The 21,573-nt window shown below is 48.4% G+C and overlaps 1 protein-coding gene across 11 annotated transcripts; it reads right to left on the bottom strand.

The window, feature by feature from the left end:
• Positions 1-1,870: 1,870 nt before the first annotated feature.
• Positions 1,871-20,949, bottom strand: LOC118535643 (leukocyte immunoglobulin-like receptor subfamily A member 6). Of its 11 annotated transcripts, XM_078063756.1 has the most exons (14): positions 20,845-20,948; positions 20,653-20,688; positions 20,187-20,471; positions 19,738-20,040; positions 19,217-19,513; positions 18,698-19,000; positions 7,854-8,138; positions 6,833-6,952; positions 6,300-6,599; positions 4,303-4,602; positions 3,668-3,718; positions 2,820-2,924; positions 2,442-2,494; positions 1,871-2,344 (listed from the first exon to the last, which is right to left on the bottom strand). In XM_078063756.1, exons 1-14 carry the CDS (start codon positions 20,876-20,878, stop codon positions 2,198-2,200), a joined length of 2,619 nt encoding a protein of 872 aa, XP_077919882.1. In that variant the 5' UTR covers positions 20,879-20,948; the 3' UTR covers positions 1,871-2,197. The 11 variants fall into 11 exon arrangements, with proteins under 11 accessions (XP_077919882.1, XP_077919877.1, XP_077919875.1 ...); XM_078063751.1 differs by lacking the exons at positions 18,698-19,000; positions 19,217-19,513; positions 19,738-20,040; ... (1 more) ...; positions 20,653-20,688; positions 20,845-20,948 and adding exons at positions 8,925-8,960; positions 9,158-9,358 and having other exon boundaries at positions 1,871-2,278; XM_078063749.1 differs by lacking the exons at positions 18,698-19,000; positions 19,217-19,513; positions 19,738-20,040; ... (1 more) ...; positions 20,653-20,688; positions 20,845-20,948 and adding exons at positions 8,925-8,960; positions 9,158-9,357.
• Between the last annotated feature and the right edge of the window lie 624 nt (positions 20,950-21,573).

The raw sequence follows: 21,573 nt of genomic DNA, 5'->3' as shown, positions 1-21,573 counted from the left end.
TGGGAACCAGCGTCCTGTGCTGTCTGCTGGCACATACAGGCTGAGGAACTAGACCTTGTTCTGAGACATGACTGAGCTTCATGCATCCCACAGCATCTCATGTCCCTTCCTTGAGGCATTTAGGTTCTACAGGATGTAGGCCCCACTTAGGGTCACAGGACATAGATCAGTCCAGTGGGAAGGTCTCTAGAGCACATTTCCAGGCACAAATCCTCAAAGTGTTCTTTTAATCTGCTGTTCCCTGAAGTCTCAACAAATTCCTCCCAGAATCAACCCTATCCTAAACACCCTATTTTTTCCTCCCAGCTACTTTGGAGGAACCTCTTGCTTCTCTACCAAGAAGGAAGATATTGTAGTCTGGGGGAACAACTCGCCTTCTCATATTCATTCATAACACTCTAAGAGAAGCCACATGGAAACTTAACCTCTCTTCCAAACTGTTGCCTTAACCCTAGCATCCATGCTGAAATCCTGTGTTCAAAAAGCCACATCTAGGCTGGGGTTGCAGAAAACCTCATTTGTCCATGTGATAGTTATGGGTCCATGCCCTGATGTCTGGAGAATTCCAGGTAACTCCACCATGCTTCCCTTTGCAGATCTCGGTAAGATCTAATATGCTTGTTTACCTTCCCTGGTTATTGTATACCTCTGTTGTGCAGAAACCAGGAGCCCCACAGAACTGATCCATGCACTGGGTGCAGTCTGTCAGTCCCTGTCATCACTGTTCAGGTCTCTCTACAAACTGATGACAAGAGAAGAAACTGAAAACTTCCTTTCTTAATCATAGCTCTGGTTTTCCCACAATGTGTGCTGAACAAAAATATCTGACTTCTTGGAAATTTTTTGAGCCAAGCCCAAGGCCTCACCTGGTTCCAAAACCCAAGTGTGTCTTAAAGTCCAAATCTGGAACAATCCCCTAAGCCCAAGGTGTGACATTTGTTTACAGGGGGTGGTTCAACAGATAGTGGATGGGCTCAAGGGTCTTCTCTTTGGGACCCCATGATGGTCAATAACCATGGCATGTTGTATGGCCTTTGACAAGACAATCTCTTTGAATTTCCCTACTTTGCAAAGTGGAGATAACGATGAGCTCTGATAAATTTTATAAGGACTCATCAAGGAAACATTTGTAAAACACATTTTGTTAAACAGATGCTCAAAGGTGTGAATTCCTGTCATTGCCACACAGACACCTATCATTTTCACTGTTGTTCACTAACAATGATGTTCACTAACTTTGATGCTAATTTTGCATCCAAAAGATTGCTAGACCTATAGTTCTGATGAGTCTCCCAAACTCAGATGTCTTAATTTCTTACACTGTTTTGGTTTTCCAGAATCATTCAGATAGATCCACCTGCTCCTATGGGATCTCCTTGATGGAGCCTTGGGGGCAATCATCTGTACTGAGCTGAGACATGGTGTGCCTGCGGCCCCCTAATGTGCCCTGAAGTGGTAGCTGCAAAGGTGGTGGGAGAGAGTCAGTCCCATGCTGGGGACACCAGCCAGGTGCTCTCTGGCAACCAACCAGAACTTCCAGGTGTCTCTCACTTGAGGATGTCTGGACCTGCCCCAGCAAGGCTTCCCAGATTCCAGTAGGAATGGGTAGATCTATCTGGATGATTCTAGAAGGATGAAAGAATGCAAGAAATTAAGACATCAGAATTTGGGAGACTCAACACGACTAGATACGTAATTGTGACATAGTCACACAGTGGATTCCTACACAGGAGGGAAAACACTTCTCTTACATGGAAAGATAGGATTAAATTTCAAATATACAATGTTGAATGAAAGGAGTCAGTCACAAAAATACATACTATATGATTCCATGTAGATGAAATTCAACAATAGCTGGGAAGAAAGATGATTGATGATAGATGATAGATTTATTTATTTGTTTATAGTAACATAGCAACACAAGTCAGAACTTACCCTTGAAAAGAAAAGGTGATTTTGTGGACAATATTGGAAATGTCTGTATCATCATAATAACATCCTAGAATGGATGGGGGGGCTTTCTAGGGGGTCCTGAGATATTTATCTCATCTTAGGGTGAGAGGAAGATGAAGACTTCCGTCTTCAGATTCCAGCTGTTGTTAGGAGGGGTTTCAGAAAGAGCTATGGCATCCGTGGAGAGCCTCCTCAGGGTCTTCCTGTGTGTGCTTGGGGCATAGAATTCATGCCTTGATTGGTCTCAGCATGTTGTGAATTCCATGTACACACCATCATCATGCAAGGGTTCCTCGGGCCTCCGGGAAGTGGGAGTGGTTTTTTTCTGCATAAAAATGCAATGATCCAACTGTGTGTATATCACCTCCTGTGGGTCTTCTGCTTGAGGGTCCTGCATGACGGGAAATGGTGAGGAGGGTGTACACACACTTGTGGGGACTAGGAGGAGATGAGATGGCACTGAAGAGAGTGAGCTGAGGACAACCTACCTCCCTGCTCACCATTCTGTCCACCTCAGGCTCTCTGTTCATTATAGCAGCATCTGTAGGGAATAGAAGTCATCAAAAACACTTCAAAGGTTCTCATTTTATAGATACAGATACCAGAGCACAGAGAGGTGCAGCCAATGCCTGGAATTACTGCCAACAAGTAGAGCCAGAAATTCTATCTCTCTGAAGTTCAGAGACACATCCCATTAATGTCTCCCTTTTCCATTCCACTGATGAGGATGGGGGCATGGGGGTTATCTCTAGAAAGCCCTACCTCTGTGGCTCCTGCTTTGAACCAGGAGTCAGCCTGCAAACGGAGGCTCCCCGGCTCCCCCACTCCTCCCAGACAGGCACTGGCCTCTTCTTCCCGAGACTCACTCTCTTTGGCAGGGCACCACTGACGAGTGAGGAAGAAAAGAAGAACAGCGAGGAAGATGATGGCCACTAAGGGCCCAGCCAGAACATGCAGGTGTCTGGGGTTACCTGTAGGAAGATGTGAATCCAATAGAAGCAAATCACGGCAGGCACCCAGCCTGCTGCCATCTTGGTTCCAGCCCCACGAGACCCATTTCAGATCTATGACCTACAGAACTGTAAGGTCATTTAAAAAACCGTGTTGTTTTAACGCACTGAGCTTGTGGAAATTTGTTATAGCAGCAATAAGAAATGAATACATATGGCATATCCAGCACATGGATGTATATATGCACTGGATCAGTGCTTGAATGAATGAATGAAGGAATCATGTATATGGGTGACAGACTGCGTTCTGAGTTCTCTCCCACTCTACTGAGCACATCAGGGTTGCATCCTGACAGACAAGAGCCCATTTATTGGTAAATGGAACTTCTCTAAGCACTGCCTGTCCCTCATCAGCTTCTCCCTTCCTCCCCCCACCCCACCCCCGCCCCCAAGTCCCCACGAATCTTATCTCCACTTAGGAATGGGGACAGAGTAAGCATAGCATTATTCCTGGCCAGGAGATCAGGTTTATTCTCACCCTCCTCTCTTGGAGGAGGTCTCTGCTGCAGAAAATTAGAAGTTAAGAGTCTTCACCGGCCCCATGCTGACCCAAACCCTTCTGCTGTTGTAGAGTCTGGGGATCAGAGAGGGAAGGTTACAAGCCCAAGATCACAGAGCTGGAAGGTGGCTGAGCCAACCCTCAAACCCAAGGCTTCTCTCCGTCAGGTTTCCACAAACAGGGGTAAAAGGGATCCTTTGCTCACCAGTTTTGGGGGTTGGTTTTGTGGATAGGAGGCAACTATTTGAAGAGTTTCCTAAAAAACAAGCCAGGGAAAGGGGGGGAAGTGGAACTGACTGTCTTCTACCCACTGAAGCTCCTTGTCATCTAACACTGAGCTCCTGGGACCTCTCTGAATCTCTGGGGCCTTGACTCCCTGAGACTTCAAGTTGCAGAGAGGAGATGGGAGAGGTTGATGATGAAAGGGGCCTCTACTTAAGAGGAGGCTTCTCAATCTTGCCGTAAAGATACCTGTACCACCTGGGAGACCACTCTGTAGGCGTGAGGTGAGGAGGGGCTGCTAGGAAGCGGGTAATGGTGACGGGCCAATGCAACCTCTGATCTCCCCAAACTGAGCCCCTTCTCTCCTGCTCCTGGGTCTGCCCTGACCCCTTTCCATCTTCCTGGGGACACAGACCCCCAGTTTGGGTTTCCACGCAATCCATGCAGGAGGATGCTGGAAGTGAGTCCTCAGTCTCTCCCTCCCTGTTTTCTTTATCTATGTTTCTGTCTCCCCAGAACTCCTAAGCATCCCCCCAGTACCAGCAGGATGCCCCTCACATATGGCCTTCAAATCTATCCTGAATCACTGGACACAGAGCACGTTCTGGGCTTCCTTACCTGTGACAGAAAGGTACAGTGGGTCACTCGGGCCTGACCACTCACAGGGAGAGGGGTTGAAAGAGCCATAGCATCTGTAGGTCCCACCCAGGGCTGGGTGTGCAGGGCCCAGAGTGAAGTCAGCCTGGGATGCACCGCCATGCCTCTGCCCCTTAGCGAGCCAGAGCTCATGGGGCTGCCCATCCCTGGATAGATGGTACACATCAAAGGAAATCTCCGAGCAGCAGGACAAGGTCACGTTCTCTCCTGACCTCACCACGGTGCCCGGCTGGGCCCAGAGAGAAGGTTTCTGGTGTAGACCTGGAGGAAGTGGAGGCAGTTCAGTCAGAGAGGCTCTTCCTTCCTCGCTGTGTCCTTCACACCTGGACTAAGAATTCTCTCTCCCTGTTCCCAGAGCCCAAGGCCCACTGTGTCCCCTCCTGTCCACCTCTCCTATTGCTTCCTGTCCTTGCCTCCCTCCTGTTCTTTTTTACTTTTGCACTGCCTTACTCTCTCTGCCTCTCCTGGGATCTGTTGGTTTGATCTGCCTTTTCTTTCATTCTGAGTCTCTCATTCTGCCTTGTCACTATCGTTCTGCATTATCTATCTATCATCTATCTATCTATCTATTATCTATTTGTCTATCATCTATTATCTATCATCTATCATCTATCTATCTATCTATCTATCTATCTATCTATCTATCTATCTAATCTATCTATCTATCATCTATCTATCATCTATCTCTCTCTATCTCCCTATCTATCATCTATCTCCATCACCTTGGTTTCTGTGACTTGCTCTGCTTCTCTGTCCCCAGTCCTCTTTTGGGATCTCTGTCACCCACCCCCACATCATCATCTTTCTCTTTGTGCCCCACACTCAGGTCTCAGTCTTTTAAGGCTTTTATTTGCCCTCTCCGTCTTTCTCTCTATTTCTCTATTCTTTTTTCTTTCTTTCGTTTTTTGTGTCTCTGAGCCAGTGTCTGTCTGTCTTTGTCATCCCTCCATTCTGTGTGTGTGTGTTCACGTGCACACATGCATTTCTGTGCCTATTCACATAGAAACTTTCTACGTACATTGAATACATCAACTCTGCTTTCTCTCTGATTGCATCTCTCTGTAGGCTTTGACCTCAGTAATCCTATAAGATCTGGGGTGATCTTCAACATGGGCCTGAGAAACAGCTTTGGGAACCCATGAAACATACCACGTATAGGAGCTGGTATCTGGCTCCTCCACCTGGGACCATAGTTTCCTGGGGCATATTGTGGCTCAGCTATATGGGATGAAGTCATGTCAGAGTGAACACAGCATCTGTGGGTGCCACATGGAGTGAGGACCAGGGCCCATGGGCCATCAGCCTGAGACAGGCCAGCCTGGCCCTGAAAGTTGGTCACATACGTGGTGTGTCTTTGGATTCTCCTGGTAGAGAAGAGGGTGTGGAGATTTATTGGAAACCATGTTCTAAACTGTCCCAGGTCTCTGAACAAACTCAGAGTAGAAGAGCACCCTGTCTCTGATGTGGGTGTACCCGTCTCTATCTGTCCCTTTGCTCTTTTTTTTTTTTTAATTTTTTTTAAATTTTTTTAAGATTTTATTTATTTATTTGAGAGAGAGAGAATGAGAGACAGAGAGCATGAGAGGGAGGAGGGTCAGAGGGAGAAGCAGACTCCCTGCCGAGCAGGGAGCCTGATGCGGGACTCGATCCCGGGACTCCAGGATCATGACCTGAGCCGAAGGCAGTCGCTTAACCAACTGAGCCACCCAGGCGTCCCTGTCCCTTTGCTCTTTATCTCCATTACTGACTCCCTGTTTCTGCCCCCTATCTGTCCTTTATAACAAACAGTTTCTACTGTTGCTCTTCTGTCATTGTCTCTCTTGGTGTAGCTCTCACCAAGGCTGTCTCTCTTCATAAAAACCCACGTTCGTCTCCTTCTTCACCACCTGGGGCTTCCAGATCTTAGAACATCCTGTCTGCCTCCCAAAGGGGATGGGGGCATGTCTGGACAGTCTCACCTGTGATCATGATGTCCAGGGGCCCACTGGGGGCAGACCACTTATGGGAGGAGCGATTGAGAGAGCCGAAGCACCTGTAGGTCCCCGCATGGGCAGCTGTCACAGGACCCATGGAGAAGTTAGCATGGGAGCCCCCATGATGGCGCTGACCAGCAAGGTACAAGGTGTCCTTGGATACCCCCTCTCTGTGAAGAATGAAGCTTTCAAACACGATCTCAGAGCAACAATGCAAGGTCACGTTCCTTCCTGATTTCACCAGGGGACCCGGCTGGGCTAACAGAGAAGGTTTTCTGTAGATTCCTAAGAACATGGATGTTGTAAATTTAGAAGGAGCCACCCTGCCTCACCCGATTCCCTGTTATCTGAAATGAGTGAGGGTGCCCCTGTGTCTGTCTGTCTCCTTCTTCTGTGTCCTTTTCCGTCTGAATGTCCCCATCTGTCTCTGCCCCTTCTTTGCTGTGTGTCTCTGTGTCTAGCATCAGCGCCAGACTCCATTCCCACTGCGCTCATCCTTGGCACCGTCAGTGTTGCACCTGTTTCCCACAGATTCCTTTTCTGCTTTCTCTGGTGGGGGTGGGAGAGTTGGCACTGCGGGCTGTGTTTCCAGGTTCTCTTATCGACCGATTCCTGCCCTGTGTGACGAATTGGAATCCCTGGTAGGAGGTAGGAATTAAGCAGTAAGGCAGGTACCACAGTAACTTCCAGTGTCCACCCAGCCTGTGACTTGTGGGGAGGGGCATTTCTGCTGTGCCTGTGCCTTCTCCATGGTCCCAGCTTCCACAGGACACCGCTGAGGTGGCTCCGGGAACACCACCCCCTCCCTGTCACTGCAGTCTAGTGGTGGCATCAACATCCCGCTCTTACCTATTGCTGGGTATAGTCTCGCTTCCTCTGTTTCACTTCCTAATTTGTCCTTCACCTGGGTATCTGTACTGATTACCTAGTTGTTGTGATAAATTGCTACTAACATGATGGCTGAAAGAACACAAATTTGTCATTTTACAGTTCTGGATGTCAGAAGTCCAACATGGGTCTTATGGGCTAGGACCAAGGAAGGGTTTGACAGGACTGCATTCCTTCTGGAGCCTCAAGGGGAGAATTCATGCCTGTGCCTTTTCCCGCTCCGGGGGGCCGCCTGTATTGCTTGTCTTGTGCCTCCTTCCTCCATCATCAGAACTAGCAGTGGCTGATGGAGTCTTTCTCATGCTGCATGACTCTGAAGCTCATTCTCCTGCTTCCTTCTACCCTTGTAATTACAGTAAACCCACCTGGATAATCCAGGATAATCTCCCCATGTCAGGGTCACCTGCTTAATAACCTTAATTCCACATTCAACCTTAATTGTCCTGGGACTATTCATAGACTTGGAGTATTATGATATAGACATCATTGGGGGTCGTTATTCTGCCCACCTGCATGAAATGCCCTTTTATCTAAAATACTTGGAGCAGCTCCTATTGTTCTAATTGGACCGGACTGACACTCCCACCAGGAAACTCTGACTTTAGGAAGATTGGGACAGTGAATAGCCCCTCTAGACAAGTGTTCTCTGACCTGTGACCACAATCACCAGGGGGTCACTGGGTGCTGACCACACAGAGGAGGAGCCAAGATAGGATCCACAGCATCTGTAAGTCCCCGCATGTGCTGGGGTTACAGGGCCAATGAGGAAGCTGTTCTGCAATATTGTGCTGTGGAGCTTGGAGACGAAGATGCTGTTGTTCTTGTACAGTCTGAATATGTCAAACTTGTGATGGGAGTGACACCGAAGAGTCACATGCTGTCCTTGAGGAACCACGGGGCTTGGCCAGGCAGATAGGGAGGGCTTGTCCTGACCACCTGGGAGAGGAGGAGGCACAGCATTGGTCTCCCCTCCCCTGGCTCAGAGCCTCCCCTTCTTTCCAGGTCTCTAAGCCTCCTTTCCAAACCCGGGGCGCCCACACCACACAAAGACTCCCCCCACCACACAGACATGGCATCTCCTACAACAAACATGTCGGCTGAGAGCTCTGAGTGAGTACTGAACAGTGGGCTCTTACTAGGTGTTGATAATGTAAGTTGTTATGTAAAAGAAGACAAAGTAGACGCTGAACAGGAGAGTAATGACTTATGTGTATGCCATAACATTAGCAAACACATGAAGCACGTTACATGACAGAGCTGCGTCAGAATGTGCTGGAATTCCAGGGGTCCTGGCATGAGGATCGCCCACCTCTGCTGTAGAACATCAGTGGCAGCATCCTGGGGCTCCTACCCTCATGGGTGTGCTGGGGAACTTGAGTGGTTGTCCCGACCTCAGACAGTCTGTTGTTCCTGACACTGCTTGCATCCCCTGATCTACAGACGGCACCAGTTCCTCCCAGACACCCTAGCTCTGAGCAGCAGTGTCCTCCAGATGGTTTTAGAGCCTGTCTCGGCCAAGGGGAAGAAGGTCTAGGGAGGGTCTCTGGACCAGAATTGGGGCTAGGGTTTCCCTGGGCCCCCACTTTCTAGTTCACAAGAGATTCACCCACAAGGCCTCCCACAGTCAACCCATCACCCAACCTCCTGTGCCATCTGCCTTCTCGTTATAGGAATTCTCTTATTCTGAGTAGATGCAGCCCAGGGTTTGGGGAAAGGACTCACCCACTTGTGCCCAGATCCTCTGGATGAAGAAGAACACTGGAAAGAAAGACTCATGATGGATGGTCCATCTTCATAGAAGACTTGGCCTCCCCCACTCCTTCCCTCACCTGGCCTGAGCTTCACCATCAAGGTCTGCTTTACCCCCATGGGAATGTCTGCTTTGGGGAGACCCAACCTTCCAGGCCAATATTTCCACCATGTATTCCCTCCCTTCATCCCCTTCTGGGACTCACCCAGACTTGTGAGGCTGATGACCACAGGTGACATGGCGCTGCTTCTGCTGAACAGAGTTGACAAGTACACAGGATGTCGTGAAATGGGGCCCAGCTCACATTCATAAGATGACCGCAATAAGGAAGGTGACACATAGAGGCTCTTTTTACTCTGCATATAGGTGGGTGTGGGGGCTCAGCTGAGGGTAAAATCAAGCTTCCTGGAAATTGTTTAGACTGCACCCGTTGTGTTGCATCATTTACTGTGGTCAGACTTGAAACACATCTCAGACACAATCCCTCATACTCAGAATGATGAAATGGTAGTAGTTTTTTTTTTTAATCTAAGCCTCAAAATCTTCATATGTAATATGCAACATATCTAGTAGATACTATTATAAAAATAATTAGAATGTATAAATCAAAATGGTTTTCTAAGCTGATATTTCTAGTATTGAGTAAATACTTGTTAAAAATTATTTAATTTCCCTGTAGAAGGATTATGCAGTTATTTAGAATCATAGAATTTCACTTTATTAGCAAAGAACAATGCATGTAAATTCTGGATCTTATGGTTTTACCTGAAATTCATCTTACGACCCAGGAATTCAAACTCAAAATTCATCTGTCTGTGTCTATCTGTATATATCTATATATCTCAATTTTATATAAATATAAATATCCATTAATATAATGCTATAGGAAATTCACTTTCTAACAGCCAATTAAGAATATCAAAAAACTCACCCCAAAACATTTTATGAAGAAAAACCCAAAATAGTAACACCTTCCAACTTAAAACAAGAAGATGGCAATGACCACATAACATAATCTACCTACATATTTTGCCCTTATCCCATCTCCTTCTTTAACCCCACGTCTTGAAATCTGTAGGAAATTTTCCACTATGCATTATAAATACAGTTTTAAAGTGCTTATCTCTCCTTGTAAAATATGTAATTGTAATAAATATAAAATATATGTTTGTACACACATACATATATGTATGCACCCACATATACAGTTGTTTCAGATTTTTAAAATTATCAGCTTTTGCATCTTTTTTTATTATGTTCAGTTAGCCAACATATAGTACATCATTAGTTTTTTTAATTTAATTTAATTTTATTATGTTATGTTAGTCATCATACAATACATCATTAGTTTTTGATGTAGTGATCCATGACATCATTAGTTTTTGATATAGTGTTCAATGATTCATTAGTTGTGTATAACACACTGCTCATCACAACATGTGCCCTCTTTTTTGTACTTCAACTTATATTGCTATGATACATACATATCAATTTTTTATAGTTCCATTTCATTGTTTTGGACTGCAATATAATATTTCTTGCATGAGTATATCAACATGTATTTATCTGTTCTCATTATTATAGATATCTGGCTAACATGCATATCTGGACAATATGGGTGGTATAGATATTTTAACAATGGTATTCTTCTAACCCATAAACATGGGACATCTTTCCATTTGTTTGTGTCTTCTTCATTTTCTTTCATCAAAGTCCTATAATTTTCGGAGTATAGCTTTTACTAAGTCTTTGGTTAAATTTATTCCCAAATATTTTATTATCTTGACGTTATTGTAAATAAAATATTTTTCTTTTTGCCCCCCACATCAACATAGCTTTTATTGTATCTTTAAAATATCACAAATAAGTCTGAAAAATCATCCAGCATCTATCTGTTTCTGTAGCTGGACAACTTAGATCTTGTTCGTCAGCCTGCTGAACTATTCCTTTTTCAGAAACATAGATACCATCCAAAATTTCTTTGGTAATACTTATTTTTAACTGTTGTGGCTTGCTGAATCAAAGCAGCTGAATTTGATACAAGTTCAATGTCATTTCCTTCAAGAATTAACTCATCTTTCTGGGCTTGAGATACTGAACAAGCAACACCTGGCCTCACCCAAACCCTGCGGATATATTTTTCACCCAAGAAATTTTGGATTTTGATAGGAAAACGATTCTCCTGAATAGCAACATTGATGGGGGAAGTGAGCATACAGCTACCTCATCTTGTTAGAGAAGTCCCTTTAATTTCCTTGACCATGTTCTGTATGTGACTACAGAAGAGTGCAAACGGTAGCCAGTTCTTTTCTATTTCCCCACCATCTGTCAACTGAGCCTCTTCTTTTTCTTTCCTGGGAGACTGAGTTCTACATTAATGTACTGAGTCCCTCCACAGGGTTCCTTTGGGGCCCTTCACAATAACAGTGTATCCCTTCAGAGTGATGTTGACATTTTCTGTAACGTCAATAGTCTGATTACTGAGAATGGTCTTCATTCTCACAGTAGATGAGCCAGAATTGTTTTCTTTATTTCTTTTTCAAATATTGTGTCATTGGTGTATAGAAATGGACCTGTTTTCTGTATGTTGATTTTTTATCCTGCAAATTTGCTGAGTTTGTAGATTAGTTCTAAAGATGTTTAGTGGAGTCTTTAAGATTTTCTCTATATAACATCATATAATCTGCAAACCAAGACCATTTTACTTCTTTCTTTGTGATCTGGATGTCTTTTTATTTCTTTTTCTTGTCTGATTGCTGTGGCCAGGACTTCCAGTACCATGTTGAATAGGAGTGGTGAGAGTGGACATCCTCGTCTTGTTCCTGATCTTAGAGGAAAAGCTTTCAGGTATTTGCTATTGAGTATGCTGCTAGCTGTGGGTCTGTCATATATAACCTTTATTGTGTTCCTTCTATACCCAATTTGTTGAGAGTTTTTATCATGAAAGGATGTTGTGTTTTTTCAAACACATTTTTCTGCATCTATTGAGATGATTATGTGATTTTTATCATTCATTTTATTAATATGATGTTTCACATTTATTGATTGTGTATGTTGAACCATCCTCGTGTCCCATGAATAAATCCCACTTGATCACGATGCATGATCCTTTTGATGTGTCATTGAAATGGATGGCTAATTGTGTTCAGAATTTTTGCACCTATAATTCATCAGGAATAGTGGTCTTTGATTTTATTTTCTTGCATTGTGCTTATCTGGCTTTGATATCAGGGTAGTGCTCATCTTATAAAATTAGCTTAGGAGTTCCTTCCTTTTCAGTTATTTGGAAGGGTTGGAGAAGAATCAGCATTAATTTTTCTTTAAATGTGTGGTAGAATTCTCCAGGGAAACCATCTTGTCCTGGTCTTTGGGACAGGTGTGCTGGGAGGTTTGTGGTTCTGATTCAATCTCCTTAGTCATTATTGGTCTGTTCAGATTTTCTATTTCTTCCTGATTTAGTCTTAATAGATTGTATGTCTACAATAAGTTATCCATTTTTTCCAGATTGTCTGGTTTGTTGCTGTTTAACTGTTCATAGCAGTCTCTTACGATCCTAGGCATTTCTGTGGTATCAGTTGTAACATCTCCTCTTTCATTTCTGGTTGTACTTATTTGTGTCCTCTCATTTTTTTCTGAGATAGTCTAGCTAAAGTTTTGTCAGTTTTGTTTATCTTTTGAGAAACTTTCCTTCTGCTAACTTTGGGAAGTCTTTCTCCTGCAGGTGGGGGCACACTGGATCTTGACCCTGGGGCTAGTGGTGCAGGGTGCCAAGTGCAGGGGTGTGTGATGTCACTAGATCCAGGGGGATGTCATGTGTCTTTTTTGGCTCACAGTACGTGGGTCCACAGCATCCACAACAGCGTGGTCCTTGGCGAGCACTGTAGGGGATCTAGAGGCTACAAGGGCTGGTGTGATCATAAGCAGTGCCTCCAGGCCCAGTAGCTAGGGACCAGGGAAGGCAGCAGGGGTGGCTGGAGCTGGTGGCGTGCACACACTCAGCTGCAGAGACTCTGGCTGTACGTACATTCCTCCCCCAGGCATGCACACTGCAGGGAAGCCAGTGACAGGCTTGGGTTTGGGTATGCAAGTACACAGCTAGAGTGGTTAGCCACAGGCAGGCACAGTGGTGTTGGCCAGTGACAGAGGCAGGGCCTGATCCAGGTCTGCCAGCAGCGGTGTGGGCCCTGGCTGTCAGTGTGCTCTCTCGACAGGTGTGCATACTGCAGTGCAGCTTGGTGATAGGAGTTAGACCCGTGACATGCAGGTGCACAGCTGGAGGGGCTAACCCTGATTGTGGGCATGGTGGTGGGGTTAGCCAGGGCGGCCCTGGCTGGTGTCTTGTTCTCACACAGCTACGGAAGCCTGAGTTGGCTGCTAGTGTGGCTCCTGGGCACCGGTGGGGGTGGGGAGGGACTCTGGAGGCTGGCATCAGTGAATGCAAACACCCGTAGGGTGAAAGCTGACAAGACCGCTTGCATTCATCGGTGGTGCAATCTGCTGAGTTTTCTGCAGACCTGGCCTCTGTGAACCAGGATTGCTAACATAGCCTCTGCTTTTCTTCCTTGCTCCTAGGTGGCTCAGTGCTCTCAGCCTTGCCAGTCTGGAGTGGGGGTCACATCCAAGTGGGACCTTTGCACAGTGCCCCAGAGGTGGGAGAAGCTGGCCAGTCAGCCTCTCCCACCTCCCCTGGAGAAAGAGCTCTTTCGGGCTGGGCAGGAGCCCTGGCACTGCATAATGCTGGCCCAAGGGATGGGCAGATGATAGCAAATGACGGTGTCTTCCTTCCTTTCTTGTGAGACTAGTCTCAGTCTTTCTGTCTCCCAGAGCTGTTTTTGTTCATGGATAGCTATCCAATCCTCCATCTTTGTCAGGAGACGGGGACGCTGGGCTCTCCTACCTCACCATTTTCCCGCCATCTCCAGCAATCCCAAGGCATTCATTGTGGAAATGTGGATGAGATTGGTAATGTCCTCCTGAGGTTTATGTGAGAACTAAATTATCTGTTGCACTTCAAACAAAATTGCATGTCACCTTGTTATCTGAAGGGTATGGAACAGCCTGTAGAGAATTGTCTATGGGGCTGCTGTGAGACTCAGCAGCACCGTGACCCAGGTGTGGTCCCTACAGTACTTGAGGTCACAGGGGGTAGATGGGCTTCATATGGAGACACAGGCCCCTGTCCAGCCTGAGGACAAAGCACAGAGTGGAAGAGTCGTTCATGGTGCCCCCTGACCTGGCATCTCCACCCCCAGGGGCACTTTTTGTTGGGGTCATTTGCAACACCCACAGTCATTGCTTGGGGCTTGCTGTCTTATTCTGGGATCTCATAGAGCCTGTTTATCCTGGAGCTCAGAACATCCCTCTTTCTGCAAGCGTGGAGGGTCGTATGCTCATTGCCATGGAAATAGGCCAGCATATCTAGGACCCTGGTGCATGGTGAGCCCTGGAGGAAATGGGGGTCCTTCTTCAAGGGCCCCACTTTTTTCTCTCTGCAGGGAGCTGGAAAATACCAGGATCATTAAAATGGAAAGAGGCACACATGCACGTCGGGGTCACCAGTGAGGTGCATCCACAGGGGGATCACACTCACTTGTGAATAACGCTGTATCCATGACTCCCACTTGGGCATACGGTGCATTCACATGGCATCTTGACTTTGGCAATGACGGGAGTGTTTACACCAAAGAAATAGGCAAATGCCATGAATCAAAACTTTTTTATTTTTATTTATTTATTTATTTATTTTAAAGATTTTATTTATTTAACAGAGAGAGACACAGTGAGAGAGGGAACACAAGCAGGGGGAGTGGGAAAGGGAGAAGCAGGCTTCCCGCCAAGCAGGGAGGCCGATGCGGGGCTCGATCCCAGGACCCTGGGATCATGACCTGAGCCGAAGGCAGATGCTTAACGACTGAGCCACCCAGGCGCCCCTCAAAACTTTTTTAAAAAACCATTTATATCTTGTAGCCAGTGTAGCAGCTCACCACCAGGCTTCACTTCAAACACCCCTGAGCTCCCTCAAACTGATGGTATTTCTGGAAAACTCTACCAGGTGTCATTGCATGAGGATAGAAGACCTCTATGAGTCCAGAGAGGGTTTAGGGAAAGGTTTTAGACTCATCTGTTCCAAAGTGGACCTGATTTTCACCCATTTATTTACTTATGAAAACAGATTTTGTGTTTTGGGCTGAAGGGATGGAGGTGCACATCAGGGAATGAGGAAATGGAAAGTAAAGGAAAATGTATCCCATGAAAGTGGACCAGAGCTGCTGCTGTAGGAAGGTATGAACCCAACCCTGCTGTGTGGGACGAACCCTCAAGTCACAGGGATGAGGAAAGACGGGGGGCATTCAAGGATGTCCAACAATGGCAGGAGGGAAAGCACCACAGTTCATGGGGGACGAGTCCTGGACTGAGAACAGCCCAGACATTTCCTGGCATCTAAACCATGTTTCCCCTGGATGTTCTCAGCAGGCAGATCAGCCAGCATGAGCTGCAGGCTTTCTTCCAGATCCCCTTGGGCAGATTAGATTGATGTCCAAAGGTCTGCCACAGGGAATGGTGGGTTGGCTCCCCCTTGTGTTTAGCTCCTGGCTGCACCTGGGGTCCTTGTCTGGCTGTGCTGAGCCTCTAGTAGCAGAATCCCGAGGACCACCAGGATCAAGGCAGCCACGCCCATTCGGATCAGATTCTCCACCGTGTAATCCCTGCGATCTGAGGCTAAGAATGAGGACAGAGAGGGTGCAGAGGTCAGTGTGGACCCAAATGAGCCCGGATGCTGGATGTCGACCCAGGACACCCGCCTCCCCCTGACAGGACACCCCCTCCATCCCAGCCCCATCACTGAGACATTCTTCTACTTACCACTGCTGGGGTCTGAATTGTTTTGGGGTGGGCTCAGGGTGTCAGCTGTTCCTGCAGGGAAGATCGAAGCAGATGGAAGGAGCTGGAGACCCCCGTCCAGCCTGCCCTCTGCTCTGTGTTCTATATCCCTCAACCTGTCACTATGTAGTTTTTGTACAGTTCCTGAACTAACCCTTCTCTGCACTAGCAGGGTTTCTTCTGCTCTCCTCACTGGATTCCTTCAGCCTCCTTGTTTTCCTTGATTTCAGACTTTGCTTCTGAGTCATTCTGGGTAGATTCTGACTGTGCCCCAGGAGCTCAGGATTGCAGAGAAAAATGGGCTCCCAACACAGAAATCATCATGTCCTTGTATCTTCTCTGTTCAGTCTGGGACACAAACCTCCTGTGCTCATGTCCCTGCAGATGAGAGTTCCCACTCATTCAGTAGCTGAGGACCCAGCGTCCGTGGACGAGGGGATGTGTCAGGAGCACAGAGGGGCCAATGTCTGGGGCAGGGTCCCCTTCGCTCCATATCAAGCAGCTCACATTCTTCAGGGTCTGCATTTTAATCTGTACCTAGAGTATTCATCCTTGGATATGTTCATTAATTCATTCTTCATATAGTTAGAAATATCTGCACTGGTAGATACATAGAGAGATGATAGATGATAGCTAGATAAATAGATAGATAGATAGATAGATGATAGATAGATAGATGATAGATCTGTATACACACATCTACATCTAACACATTAATATGTATCTCCTAAAGATGTTCAGTCACTGGGTCATATGAACATCATTATTCCTTGCTTGCACTGTGGATCTAGATAGGAAGACCAGTTACAAACATGTGAAAAGCTATGGGATGAAGATTATGGGCATGAGGATGAATGGCTTCAGATAGGTATACATGGATTACACATATATGTGTTTTACACTCATAGATTATATGTATGGATTTTTATAACCATGTCTATTTGTGTAATAGCAGATATAATATAAATACATAATCAAGTGTATAAGTACTGATATCTGTATCTTCCTGTGTAGAGAGAGACAGACGCAGAGAGAGGTACAGTCTGTCTGTTCCTCAACAGGAGGGCACTCGAGTCCGTGGCGTGTGGGGGTGGGCAGGGGACAGGAGGGTCTGGACTCAGGCTTTGGGGAATTGGAGGCAGGTCAGGGACACGTGCCCAGGAGGAGTCTCCATCCTCATCTCACTGTTTGGGGACAAACTCTAGAAATCAGGTGAGGTTTCAAGTAGGGATAGTTAATCGTTTTATTTGCACTGAAAAGACAACCTCTGTCCCCACTATATCACAGGCCAGACCTGAGGAAGTCCCTACGTGTGGATTCCAAACCTCCAGGAAAGGAGAGAGTCGGTGGAATTTACTATGGAGGGAACACATAAACTAGGAAATCATTAACATCTCAACCTAGTTTTCAGATGAAAAGAAAACAGTAAAAAAAAAAAAAAAAAAGGAAAAGCAAAATATGGACCAATCCTAATTATAAAGATTCATACAAATGGTCAAAGTAATATTAGTTTATACAATTCAGAAAATACTAGTGAACAGTAAACGTTATGCAGTTGAGTTAACACCCAAATGTTTGAAACCAGGAAGCCTTTGTAAAGAGCCTCATGTGGCTAAAAATCAAAGAGAAAAATAGTTGTTCAGGAGACATACATCTTTCAGGAAAAGATCACATTTTTAATAAAACCCTAATGATACAGGAAAATGGGTTGAAATGGATAGGTCAGCGGTGCTTTCGATATAAAAATAGGTTTCTAATGAGCTTGTTTTAAAATAAATTTTGGGTATAAATCAAGCTGTTTCCCTGAGGTGAAGCTTCAGGACATTTTCCTCTGTCCTTTGAAGTGAGAAACACAGGTGTGCATTTTGGAAACGAGAAAGTGAAATTTCCATGTGTAATATTGAGCAGCGTATTGAGAAATAGTTGAAAGGAGAAGAGTGTAGTGAGTTCACAGCACATAAAAATATGCCCACACCCATAGCTCTCTCAGGCATAGTGAACTATTATTCGGACAACTGACATATATGGTATTAAAGTAGGTAAGAAGTTCATAGAACAGGCTGCGAATTGACACCACTTCTACGAAAAACGTTGAAAGGCTATGAAGTTCACGTAAGTGATGAATCACTGACTTTTACGCAGGAAGTAAGTAAATAAATGAGACTCGTTGAAAATGCGCTAAGACTCGGTAGTGCCCAGAAGTTCTTCCCCACAAGGAATGTGTGAATCTGATGTGACCCGATGCACACAGAAGGATGACTTGTTTCTGAGTCTGCATCCCTGTCACCTGAGTTCCCTTTGTCACCATGTCTGCAGGTGCTGCTCTAGAAGGTGTGAGAAGCAGGCGCAGGGACACTGGACAAGCGTCCACACACAATGCCCAGTGGACACCAGCTGCACTTGGGCACACGGTGCAGCGTCCCTGGGGACTCCCGTGAGCCGGGCACGGCCCCTCCTCAGTCTCAGGTGTGCACCGAGGGGCATGGAGGCCCCCAGGTGAGCACAGGGGGCAGCAGAGCGGCGCCTGCAGGCGGGGAGGCTTCTCTCTAGGAGAGTGTCCTGTGGGGCTGACACCACGGCTCAGAGTCTGATATGGAGGGGACAGGAGGTGAGTGGGAGGCCTCTGTCTACTCACGGTCGTCCTCACTCCCCCACCCCCATGCAGCCCCCTACTCCTTACCTCTGCTGAGACTGCAGCGTAGGGGAGCCCGGTGGAGGCTGTGGATCTTTTCAGTCTCCCCTGGGATGGACCCTCCTCCGTGGAGCCCCCGTGACCCCCACATTTGCTACCGTGTCAGGCTTTCCTGAAACGTGCATCTTGAGCTGACAGAGCTCATGAAGGTCAGGTTCAGGGGCCCCTCACCTGAGACCAGGAGCTCCAGGGGGTCACTGGGCTGGGACAACAGGTAGGGGGAGGTGCTGGATGAGCCGTAGCACCTATAGGTCCCCCCGTGGGCTGAGGTCACAGGACTCACGGAGAATTCAGCCTGGTGCTGCCCAGCTCGGTGCTTTGATCTAAGACGCAGGGGGGGATCGGCTGCCCCCTCCTTGGACAGAAGGAAAGTGTCCGCAGAGCTCCATGACTGACACAGCAGGGTCACATTCCCTCCTGAGGCCACCGTGGGTCCCGGCTGCACTGAGAGGGAGGGTGTGTAGGGGAGCTGTCCTAGAGAGAGGAAGGGCAGGTGAGGGGCTGTCCAGCCCTTGCTCTGAACGGAGTCTGTCTGTGTCCTCTGAGTTTCTCCCTTCCCCGTCCCCTGTCTCTCTCTGTCTCTCTCCCTCCCCGGGGACCCCACAGCCCTAGTCCCACCACCACCACCTGGGCCCCCCTGGAAGGACCTGTGCAGAGTCTGGGGTCCTGACTGACCCGGTCGCATCTCACTTGCGACCAGGATGTCCAGGGGGTCACTGGGGGCCGACCACTCGGAGGAGAGCTTGCGTCCACCATAGCATGTGTACCGGCCCCCGTGGGAGGGTCTCACAGGGCCCAGGTAGAAGTCTGCCCCAGAGAGCCCAGCCTGGGGCTGTCGGCCAAGAAGCTGGGGAGGGTCACGTGCGCCCTCCTTGGACAGAGCAAATCTGTCGTAGCCGACATCAGAGCGACACTGGAGGGTCAGGCTCTGTCCAGAGGTCACGACAGGGCCCTGCTGGGTCAGGAGGGAGGGCTTCCCCAATGCACCTGGGAGAGACCAGCCGTGGATTGCAGGGGCTGATGCTCCCCAAACCTCCCTTCTCCCGTCCTGACCCCGGGTCTCACTGTCCATCACCCTCTGTGACTCTGACCTGTGAGCCCCTGTTGTCCCCCCATCCCACCCTCTCATCTGGGGCTCCCCTGGGAGCGGAGCCCCCATAACCTGTCTGGTGCCTCAAAACAGGGATGGGGCAACAATCAGACTCCCTCACCTGAGACCAGCAGCTCCAGGGGGTCACTGGGGTACGACCACACCTGAGGGTTGTTGCGGTAATAACCATAGCATCTGAACGTCCACCTGAGGCTGGGGGTCACGGGGCCCACAGGGAACAGGGCCTGGAACCCCCCACTGGGGGCTCGCTGGGAGTCCAGGGTCCAGGAAGTCTGGTTTTCTCCTTCCTTCATCAGGACAAACTTGTGAAGTCCCATCCATGAGCCACACTGGAGGGTCACGTTCCCTCCTGAGGTCACGACAGGGCTGGGCAGGGCTGAGAGGCTAGGTTTGCCCTGCCATCCTAGGAGAGGAGGAGGGGACGGTGTTAAATGGGGCTCAGATCCCCCACATTATCCCCAGGGCTGGGCTGTGAGAGGGAGACACCCTGAGAGCAGACCCCCTTCCTGAGGGCACAGCCTGGGGCTGGGACCCTGAGTGGGCTCGCACCTGTCACCACCAGCTCCAGGGGGTCACTGTACTCGGACCAGCCAGTGGGACTGTGATAGCTACAGAGATATCGTCCTGCATATACATCTGTCATGTATCTGATGGAGAACTTGGCCTTGTCCCCGGGCTCCAGTGCAGGCTGTTTGTCCCAGGTCACCAAGTTTCCGTCTTTATGCAGGTGGTACTCCGGGGCCTCCAGGCTCCCCTGACACCAGATGGTCGCAGAGGTCCCCCAGGGAATTGCAGAGCCTGGCTCAGCCCAGATGGTGGGTTTGGGGAGGGTCCCTGGAAGGAAACGGAGGCTGGGACACAAGACCTTCCCCAGCCCCAGGTCCCAGCTCTGCCCCAAACCCCCAGACATCCCCCTGTGTCAGCCCAGAACTGCTGTTCTCCATCCCCTCTGCCTGGTGGGTGACCCCTGTCCCCAGTGAGGAGGTGGGACTGGGACCCCTGGGGACAGACTCACCTGCCTGCACTCGGGTCCTGGGGCCCACACTCAGCCCTGGAAGAGAGTTCCTGTGAGAGGTTTGCCCCGAATCCTGAGCAGAACCCCTCCTCCCGTGAGCCTCCTGAGTCTGGGGTCTCTGACAGACCAGGGCCTGGCTGTGGGGCGGGTCCCTCCCAGAAGAGGGAGTCCCCTCCCCTCCTCAGATCTCACTGAGACAGAGCAGGGCCGTCAGGGTGGGGATCATGGCGTCTCCTCTCTCTGGTTCCGGCTGTGCACACGGAGGGAGCAAGGCGCCCACAGGACGGGCAGACACACAGGGTGTGGCCACATGGAGGCCGGTTCTGTCCGTCACGGGGTTGTCACGTCAGCAGCCCCACAGGAAGGGGAACAGCCCCTCCCCAGGACCTAGTCTGGCTCTGGTGTCCATGATGGTGCAGCAAGTGGACCCCGAGGTTTCCTGAGATGCCCCATCCAGGGGAGGAGACCAGGCATGTCCTTCCCTCCCAGAGCCTCCCCCATGGGTCTCCTTCATCCTCAGCACATCCCTGGGGTCCTCACTGTGGACGGGGTCCCCAGGCCCAGAGATGCTGCAGGGGACATGTGTTCCTGTAGTTCTGGGGAGCTCATGTCAACACAGACCCACATGTGACGTCTCTGCTCCGATCAGGTGTAGGTCACAGTGGCAATGAGCCCTGAGGAGAAATACAGGCAAATGGGGAAGGAAGCACAGCCCCTCTCCTGGCTCCAGAGCATGGGCTTTCTTTGGTCACAGCCTCCATGAGGCTTTCTATCACTTCTCTATTTTCTTGTGACACCGTCCACACCCCAGTCATGGGAACACGCCTGTGTGAGTCCCTCCTGGCTCCTCCTTGCCCCTTGTTCCAGGGGCAGAGCCGTCCTCCCCACAATGGGGTCTTGCCAGTAAGCTGTAGGGGACAA

This window comes from Halichoerus grypus, chromosome 15 (genome assembly GCF_964656455.1).
Source record: "Halichoerus grypus chromosome 15, mHalGry1.hap1.1, whole genome shotgun sequence".
NCBI classification, from domain to species: domain Eukaryota; kingdom Metazoa; phylum Chordata; class Mammalia; order Carnivora; family Phocidae; genus Halichoerus; species Halichoerus grypus.
This window is presented reverse-complemented; position numbering and strand designations above follow the sequence as displayed.